The 10,181-nt window shown below is 39.5% G+C and overlaps 1 protein-coding gene across 1 annotated transcript; it reads left to right on the forward strand.

The window, feature by feature from the left end:
- Nucleotides 1-331: 331 nt before the first annotated feature.
- Nucleotides 332-10,154, forward strand: LOC306845023 (DNA damage-inducible transcript 3 protein-like). Its single transcript, XM_079377521.1, has 4 exons — nucleotides 332-3,706; nucleotides 4,848-4,914; nucleotides 5,361-5,564; nucleotides 6,858-10,154. The coding sequence occupies exons 3-4, from the start codon at nucleotides 5,424-5,426 to the stop codon at nucleotides 7,455-7,457; spliced, it is 741 nt and encodes a 246-aa protein (XP_079233647.1). The 5' UTR covers nucleotides 332-3,706; nucleotides 4,848-4,914; nucleotides 5,361-5,423; the 3' UTR covers nucleotides 7,458-10,154.
- Nucleotides 10,155-10,181: the final 27 nt, after the last annotated feature.

Here is a 10,181-nt window from a genome sequence, read left to right on the forward strand (position 1 = left end):
AGTAAAAAATATAAACGGTTTATAGCTATTTTCAATACAAACATGGGGGAAAGGAATCATAAAGATATTAATTTCGACTATATTGATATACACGATCATCATATTAATGTACCATGGTCTCAGGCACTAAATACCATGGTGCTAGTATGGTACAAGTCCAAAAACACGGTACTTTTTGTCAGTGTAACGTTACAACTCTGACATATGGTTGACAGCAGAGTGAAAAGTGACAGTTGAAACTAATACTCAGCGCGCCAAAGCAAAAATTCAAATTTGAGTTATCCAGATGATGTCACCGCCTAAAACCATATCATTTTAACGGTTTTAATTCAGGCATAAAGGCGGGTGACTGTGAAGCGGCTAAAGCTGTGACGGGATCTGACGCTGAAGGTAAACAAGCCACCACGAATAAGAAGTACGCAAAGTTTCGGGAAAACTAGGACTTGAATACGAAAAGAAAATAGTTATGTACTTACTGGAGTATCGCACTGGTACTTTTAAACACCGACCGTCCCGAAGAATAAACAAACGTCGCGTATTGACGGCTAGCTGGCCCATTCTTAAACATCCTATTAGTGTTGAATCTTACAGGACGCGTAATAACACCGCGATTATCACCAACGAATCGCTCTTCACTGCATTGTGACGGAAACGTTGTATTTTGTCGCGTCGCGTAGACGCGCTGTTAGCTTTCTTTAGCTCGCAGGCTACGTACCTCTGTGTTTACGAAGTTTCCTGCTTCTTCGGCGCGCTGCACAACACAACAAACACCGAGCAAGCGTCTCGACGCCAATGTCGCTGTCGCAGGAGCTGTTATGAACGCCGTGTGATCTCTAGCCGCTTCCCCGCGCACCATCCGAGCCTCCTGCTTAAAAACAAAGAGCAATAACGCTTGGTTTTATTGCGCCCCGTGCATTGTCGTCCGATTCCGCGTGAATCCTGCTCGGCCGCGGCGCGTGCGATCGCTTCATTCAACGCTTCGGCGTCTTTTCTGAGTGCGTATGCGAGCGAGGGGTTGATTATGTCTTTGTGAGGCCGCTTTTAGTTTATCTCCGTTTCCAAGTTCCTATTTTTCCTTAGGATCCCGTGCCAAAAAAAATCATGGAGTTTCGTCCGCGCATGCGCAGTAGCTGCTGTCTGTCGGGCCGGGAATGCCGTTCAGTTCCACGAGGAGGAGCGCGAGACCTGCTCGCGGAGGAACACGCTCCTGGTGACACAATAAATAGCTGGACTTCTGGAGGTGCTGGGATTGTTTTAGAAGGACAATATTTGTGCAATAAATCTGTAAACTTTACGTCACTACAAAGAGGATTTCAGATTTGAGAAACCTGTTATATGTCATTAAGATCAAACGATATAAACTAGTTCAACATAAAACGCAAATAAAATATCGATCGATCGTGTTTTTATTATTTTTTTCAGTGCAGTCGTTAAAGAAAAACAATGTTAAGGAATGTGTTTAAGATCAGCCTCCTTTAAATGAAATCAGTTCGTCTGGTAACTTTAGATGCTCCTGAACTGCGAGAATATCCTGAGAAACATCTTTCTGATGATTACACGCATGTCTTTATTGGCCTTATTGTGTCAGTTAGCTGAGAAAACACCTGAAAGTGCTTTATAATTACTGAGAGAAATCGCAGATAAAACCTACTTAGTGTGGAGGAAATCATATTCTGAGGAGGTGTTTCTATGCTTTTGTAACACGTGTCTCTTGAGCAGAAGTTGGCAGGATATGAGCATTAGGTTAGGAATATAAATCAGATCAACCTCCTACCGCGCTGAAGCAGGTTAGTTTGGGAGTTAAACCTGTTCAAACTTCAAAGGAATGTCGAGTAAACACAACTTCGGGGAATAAAAGCATAAGCTGCCAATAGAAAGACACGCTCGGAGGTGATGAGCGTTAGGCGGCACAGCAACAGCCGAGCGATCGTGACGCGTCAGTAGCGTCTCAACGCGAGCGGTGCGCTGCTCCTGGAGACAGTATTTCAGCTTTCTATTCGCTGACCTCTCTTGCGCTGTTGCTAGGCAATACACTGCACGCTTTGCACCATTAACTACTTAACTCTTGTGTTTGGGAGAGTTTCAGAATACTAACGAGAGGTCACCGCGTGCTGTAGCTTCATTTAAAGCAATTAAACAGTGGTTTCTGCCATTATTGGGTTTATCATGCAAGATGCACGGTGCAACCTGAGCAGTATTTGATGGAAGTGGAGAATGTTTAGTTAATCACAACACCCCCACAACAGTCTGATCTGTAGGTTACCCATGTCTTTAGGGTGGATCCATGGGTTCAGATTAAACCCAGGTCACTCCACGTGAATTTAGGACCCTGCATGTTGGGAAAAATATTTAGGGTGGTTCTCCGACACCCATTTTGAAGCCATTAAAACAGTGCTACATGTTCTTTTTCAAGTAATTACTTTGGATAACAGCATTCTGGAAACTGGAATGTTTTGAAACATCCACACTTTTGAGTGCCCTATCTAGGCTATAGGGTCCATGTTGGGAAACTTTGTCTTTAGGGCGGTTAAATTGGTTCCCACTAAACCATGGACATTTTACAGGTCACCACAATAAAGCATATCATTTATAAGCAATTAAAATGTTATGTCAGCACACTAATGCCTATAATAAAATTGGATTACCAAAACTAGAATAATGTGAAGCATTCACACTTTAAGTGCCCTATATAGGCTATATAGGATTGGGAAAAATACTACATGGACACAGTTTAAAACTTTTACACTATCTGTGAACTAGATATTGACTTTTTCCATTTGAACATGACTTTATGAGCTCGTTTGGTGATCATAAACAGCTGTGTTGAATAGAGTTGGAGCTGGATATGAGTACACTGCGTGTACTGAGTATATGTATGTGTATATTACACACTGTCATCTGTATAAGTATGTATAGTAATGTTTATAAGTAAATTGTTTCCGCACTGTCTGGAGCACGCTCTCAAGGCACGTGTGCTGTGATGATGTGACAATAAGAGTGATTTGAATTGATTTTGATTTGACAATATCCTCATTCTGTAGTGCTGGATGCATTTGGAAACATGAAGGAATAGCCTCAGGTCACTAGAGAGGTGTTATTAAAGATGAAAAACAGCGATATAATGTCACACGACGATTATTTTAGGCGCATATGCGAACGCAAGCAAAAATGGAAACATTTAGCTACATCCTTATAAGGTACCTCGCCACTTTTTTTCCTTTTTAACGAAAGGTTGTTTAATAAAACATGCTCGGGCTCTGCTAGTCTTATCTCCGACTAGAAACCGGTTGCCAACGATTGCATCATTCCTTTCATGTGACTCCCTTACGCCCCAAATTCGTCCTGGCCGTCTTATGACTGCATCACATCTTCCTGCTCACACAAACCAGCAGTCATGAAGTCCCGCCCAGCGCGGCTGCTGATTGGATGTCTCTAAGCAGAAGAATTTCCACCGCCTCGCGCGATTGGTCCGAGCTTCCGACCGTCTCCTGTCAGTTTCCCATAATCTCCATTAGGTTGCACCTCGAGATCCTTCCCCCAGAGTTCGGTTGGAGTCTCTCTATAAATGTCCCGGGAGTTTCCGAAATCCACACTCGGTGACTTCAGCTGAACAATGGTTAACATGAGCGATCAGCAACCGCTACAGAAACACGCTCAGACCCGGAACCCCAAACAGCCGAGGAGAAGACATCATAAAAAGAAAAGGGTGAGTGTCATCTCTATTCTTGATTGTGTTCTGTTGTGCTTTTCTAGCTGTGTATGTCACGGAATGCGCGTGTTTTTGGGGACTACCCCGAGCTGTTTTTGGGAATAGCAACAGCTGCTCAACTCAAATTTCACAGGAGATTCTTTTCTTTTTTTGCCGTCCGTTTTCTTTATTATAACGCAACACTGTCGCGCTGTTTGTTGTTTAATAATGTTTTCTTGTACAGCTGTCACGCGAGAACTTTTTTAGATTTGACCGCTCGCCAGTAACGCTTTCTCATCGCAGCTCAGCTCTTTATACTTGGAGAAACCGAACAGATGCGGTGCTAATAGACGCTTTTCTGTCGCTAAAGTACTTTAAAAGTGTTCTTTCGGCTCGGAGCGCGCGCCCTTTGTTTCCTCGTACTTTGATTCCATGACGTCATTGGCTCGCTCCAGATGAACACAATTAACGCGCTTTATAGAAGATAATTCATTTAAACTATTTAAGTGACAGAAGAAGCCAATTCGCGTTTAATTTAATGACTGTATAGTCGTTTTTAAAATAACCGATTTACAATTTAGTCGTCTTTGGAGTAAACCGAAAATAAACAGCACAACGCTTTTAAATGATTTATTAATAATTAAAAATATTTTTAGTTAAATCGCTTCGCTTTATGATTTATGTTTAAAAATAATAAAACACGGGTGTGCCTCAGGTGTTTATGTTAGGGCTGTTTTCATTCTCACACGGACATCTTCTAAAGTAGCTTGTTTTTCGTTCTCTGATCGTATTAATAACTCGATGTTTAATTATTTTACCTGATCTTGAATGTCTTCGCATGATGAGATCGAGAGTCATTGGGGTTGTTATGACAGACGCCGTGTGCGCGCACGCAGACTCACGCAGGGGGCGCCATCGAGCACGCAATGCGCCTTTGTTTACATAAAAAAAAAAATACAATGACCTAATTTTAGATTAAAGATTAAACAAGCAGTAATGGCATTTTATGAAACCTTTGATCAATTTTCCATTGTGCTTTCCAGCTCCTGTTGGTTTCTTAGCTGAAGTGTTGTTATGAGAATGATTTTTATTTTATTTTTAAATAGTTTTACAACCATGACCTCTGTGGCTTAAGCTCTTCCATGTTTTATTTCTATAGAATCATTGGGACAATTTACCGCCAACGACTCACATTCAAACTTGATTGACAAGAGACACTTTTTAAGGTGAGCATTTTTATAGCATTCATCTATGTTTTTAATTTAAATACTTATTTAATAACTAAACTAAATGGATATATATATATATATATATATATATATATGTATATGTATATGTATATGTATGTGTTTGTATGTGTGTGTTTGTATGTGTGCACTGTTCATGCATGCACTGTTTCGAAGCATTGGGTTTGTTGTTTGTTGTGCAGTAACGCTGTTTGGCCAGTACGTGTCCTTGTTGCACCCGGTGACCGAGCAGTCATCTTAATGTCGGTATAATAGCGGGTCACCCAGATAAATCAGCTATTCCTAAACCCACCGGCGCTGGTGATGCTTCCCTCCGCTGACGCATCGATGCACTGAAGCTCCCACCAGACGTGCAGTGAGGCACACCGAGGTCGTTTTCTACTTCTTTTACACAGTTTCTTCTTTTTTTTTTTTTTTTTGATCAGGTCTGGTGTGCTAGGTGTGGGAGCATATCGTATTGTGTCTGTGGATAGCGACTGATTGGTGCGATGACTGCGGAGTGGCTGTACCCCCCTGGCGTGGGGCCGCTGTGTGGTGCAGAGTTGGAGGCGTGGTATGAAGACCTACAGGATATACTGGGCTCCGACACGGGCGGGGCCAAACTCACAAGAGCCCCGCCTTGCTGCGAGGTCAGTAACGTCATACGCCGCTCGACGGTCGCTAGGGTTGGGAATCAAAAATCAATTCCAATTCCAGAAGTGAATACTTAAGGTCAGGAATCGGATACTTGTAAAATTTAAATTTCTGTGCGGTTTTTTTTTCTTTTTTTTTTTTTTTTTGTGAAAAGGAGCTGTTAAAAATGTATTTCTTTGAATCATTCATTCAAGAGATTTGTTCAAAAACATTGATTCATCCAGTACTGAAGCCAGTAAATCTTGAGTGAGTCATTGAATCATTCCATTCATAAATTCCTTAAGATTGTTTAGTTGTGTAATATTTTGCCTTTAGAACTGTGAGAGAACTACAACCTTCATAAAAAAAAAAAAAAAAAAAAAAAATCTAAATTTATCCAGAATTGTGCAGCTCTATTTTGCTCTTAATCGAGTCCAGTTTTTATGTAGCCGGCTGATATTTATGGTATTCAGCAGCAATGAAATGTTTTGCAAAATGAGACACTGAATAAATATGCTTGATATCTAAATGTTTGACTTCATTTTTTGTTTTTTTAACCACATTGAAATCGAATCTTGGATTCGGAATTGATCAAATTAAAACGATACCCAACCCTAATGCACAGATACTATTTGAACTGAACTGAATGATCAATGAATGAAATCACAGAATCAATGATGAACTGACTGTAACTCAAAATTGTGTTTACTGTTGGCCTTTTGCTTTATTACACACCATTTTTCCTATTTGAGACCCTGGACCACAAAACCAGTCTTAAGTGTAAAGCTGCTTTGACACAATCTGTATGGTTAAAAGCGCTAAATGTGACCCTGCAGCACAAAAGCAGTCATCAGTAACACAGGTATATCTGTATCAATAGCCAACAATATATTGTATGGATCAAAATTATACATTTCTCTTTTATGACAAAAATCATTAGGATATTAAGTAAAGATCATGTTCCATGAAGATATTTTGTAAATTTCTTACTGTAAATATATAAACTTAATTTTTGATTAGTAATATGCATTGCTAAGAACTTCATTTGAACAACTTTAAAGGAGATTTTCTCAATATTTAGATTTTTTTGCTCCCTCAGATTCCAGATTTTCTAATAGTAATATCTTAGCCAAATGTTGTCCAATAATGCATCAATGGAAAGCTTATTGATTCAGCATTCAGTTGATGTATAAGTCTCAATTGACCCTTACGACTGGTTTTGTGGTCCAGGGTCACGTATAAATAAAGGTGACCTGACGGTCGTGTCCCGTAGACTTGGCGGTTCTAACAGTTTCTCCTGTTATATGCAGAAGGAGCCTGAGTTTCTGGATGTGTTGGAGAGCTGCTCGCTCACCTGGCTGACGGAGGGCCAGGTTTGGGGCGACAGGGTGCAACGGGTCACTGACGAGCCGCCCGTCGTCCATTCGCCGCCGCGACAGGACGAGCGGAGAGGAGGCGAGTTGGAGCACCCCTCGTCCGGAGGAGACCTGCTTCCGCCCGAGTTCTTCGAGCTCCTCAGCGAAGGCGGTGTGGGATCAGTGGAGACGATGTACCACGTTTCACATCACGCGCCTCCTTCGCCGTCCGCCAGCGAAGAGGAGGAACTTCCTACCGTCCCCGACACATCATCCTGCTCCTCAGCGTCCCGCTCGCCGTCTCCTCCCATCTCTGCCGCTCGCCCGGGAAAGAGAAAACGAGGAGGCGATAAAGCAGGAGGAGGAGGATGCGACCCTTGCTCACCATCCCCTGGAAAGAAGAGCCGCCGCGAGCGAGAGCAGGAGAATGAGAGGAAAGTGCGGGAGCTGACGGATCAGAACGAGCAGCTCAAAGCCGAGATCGAGCGACTGGGAGAGGAGGTGCAGCGGACACGACGGGCGCTCATCGAGAGACTCGTCAACACCAGGAGGTGAAGGAGCAGCGGGAGGAGCCCAGGGGACAAAGGGATTGGCTGTGACCGTGAAATGCACGTTTAGAGGGAGATAAAAGACATGTGGGACAGAGAGGAGGTTCGCTGAGCGACTCCCGCCGAGAGAGAAAGAGAAAGTCAGAGTGAGACAAAGAAAAGAGTGTGGAGCCCAACAGAAACACGGAGCAAACTCGGCCCGAATGCAAAGTACAGAAGAAGAAATACGGTTTTTGTTAAAGAAAACAAATTAAGTAAATTTAAATCAACATCATTTAAAGGCAAATGCTACAACGGATGAATGATACAAATTGAAGAGTGAGCAATAAAAAAAAAAAAAAATTCATAAAGGAAATATTTTTTGCAATAAATTTAAAAAATGACTAATGCAATTTGTTTAAAACATTAAAATCAGCATAAAGGCAAATACTACATTGATGTATAAATGTAACAATTCAACATTACAAAAATGTAAAAATACGATTTGCATTACGGCAATAAGTATCAAAAGCAAATGCAAAAATGAGATTTTTCATATAGAAAATGAAGCCTAATTTAAGGAAAATCTGAAATGATCAATGGAATTAAAAAAAAAAAGCAAATACTATTTATTTGTAATATAATTTGTTAAATTGTAACATTAATACGTTACAATTTAAATGACACTACAAAAAAAAGAATAACATTACAGCAATAACTCAATCTATCAAAAACAAATAAGAAACTTGATTTTTCACAAAGAAAATGAAGCCTAATTTAACCCCTTAACTGTCTTCCCCGTTTTTGAAAATTCACAAAAAAGTGCACTATGCAAACTTAAATTATTATTCAACTCTTTTGAATACAGACCTAAGGTTGGTCTCTTTTTAAAGAAGACAATTAGCAGATTATTACAGAAGTGAAATCATTTAAAAAGTATTAAAGTTATAGAAGTTTAAATTTACTGTAAAACAAATGTACTTTTATTTTGTTTCATATAAATATGTAAAAAAAAATAATATAAAATTGCAAAACAATTTAAGTCATATGTGTCATAAGTTATGTTCCAAATTTGAAGTTGATATAAAAAAAAATTGAGGTTCATATGCAGTTTTGTTTAGGCGTTCTACCAAAAACAGCCCCCGAGTGCCATTCAAACTCCATTGAATTTATTGTTGATGCAAGATTATAAAAAGTTTTGATTCTAAAAGATACAAATACATTGTAATATGACACCCCCGCTAAGGGGAGGAGACCGCTAAAACATTTTGAAGTACCATTTCTATGGTAACGCAATGTCCAATTTCAAAATGGTTTCCACAGGACAAATTTTGAGATTAAGCTTTCAAATGGTATATAACATGATGATTGCTAAAACACATGATGGGAAAAAAGGCAAGGAAATCAAGACTTTTGTGACAAAGGTCAGAACTCCTGTTATGATGTAGATTTACCACAGACTCTTGTCATAAATGAATACTGTTCCTATATAATTTGTTACAACAAAAAATGGTAAAATATCTATTTAGGAGACTTGGACCTTTCCAATGATATAGTTTGTCATGATTCCATTAGGAATTAATTGTAATATAGTGAAGTAAAGTTACGTATACGGGACGGTGACAGTTAAGGGACAATCCTATTAAATCCTATTTGCAGTAAAAAAGACTAATACGGCATTTAAATCAGCTCTGCTGTATAAATGAATGACATTAATGCAATTTATTCTTTAATCTATTTGTACAGCAATAAAAATATCAAAAGCAAATAAGAAAAGACCAATTAGAAAATGAAGCTTTATGCAGTAAATTAAAATGACTTTAATGCAAAGTTTTAAACCAGCAAAAATTAAACACAGTAACACAAGTACTACTGTGTACTAGTTAAAGAATGACATATTTTGCATTACACTAATCAAATTGCAGCATGTCATAAAAAAAAAATCATAATGCAAAAAATTGTAATGCTACTAAAGCCGCCTTTTTTCTTTTGCATTCGGGAGTTTTTTGACCGGTTTTTGTGAGATTGACCCGATAATAGCGCTGTAATGCTCGGTTTAAGCACCAACGTTTATTAAACTACCCAAAGGTTAATCAACTTTCTGTGTAATTGAAAGCTGATTGTTCATCAGTGCCGAGGAGTCTTGAGGGAATGTAGCCGAGACGATGAGAGAAAAGGCAGAACTGCAATAATAAAGAGAGAAGAAGAAACCTGATTGTATCCGTGACGGTGATTGTAGGTGCATTTCATTGTAACCAGCCTGTTTTAATTCATGTCGTGTGTTAATGAAGGGCTTTAACCGTGTAAATTCACCCCTAGTTGACAGAGATTAGTAGCTCAGGACTGTTATAGTGAACGATTGTGAGCGTTTCTCTCTGCAGCTCACCATCAACCCGAGGCCTCTGGAGTGTGTGTGTGTGTGTGTGTGTGTTCAGATGACGGGGAAATTATGAATGGATGTCCGTAGCGATTTTGCTCTCACTTTCTTCTCTTGAAACTTTTCCAGAATTTTTAGAGCTAGCAGTTTATAACATACTCTCCGCTTCTGATCATGCCTATTTTTCTATATGTATATCTCATAATCATCATTACATGTTATCATTTACCTTATACTGTAGTATCTTACAATAAACTTGCATGCCGTATTACTGTATTAGAGTAGAAACATTATCTGAATTTTATTTAGCCTTAATACAGAATTGTATTACACTCATTTTGTTATTAAAATTTTAAAATGAACCGAGTCTTGAGA

The sequence above is a fragment of the Barbus barbus genome, assembly GCF_936440315.1.
Source record: "Barbus barbus genome assembly, chromosome: 25".
Classification (NCBI taxonomy): domain Eukaryota; kingdom Metazoa; phylum Chordata; class Actinopteri; order Cypriniformes; family Cyprinidae; genus Barbus; species Barbus barbus.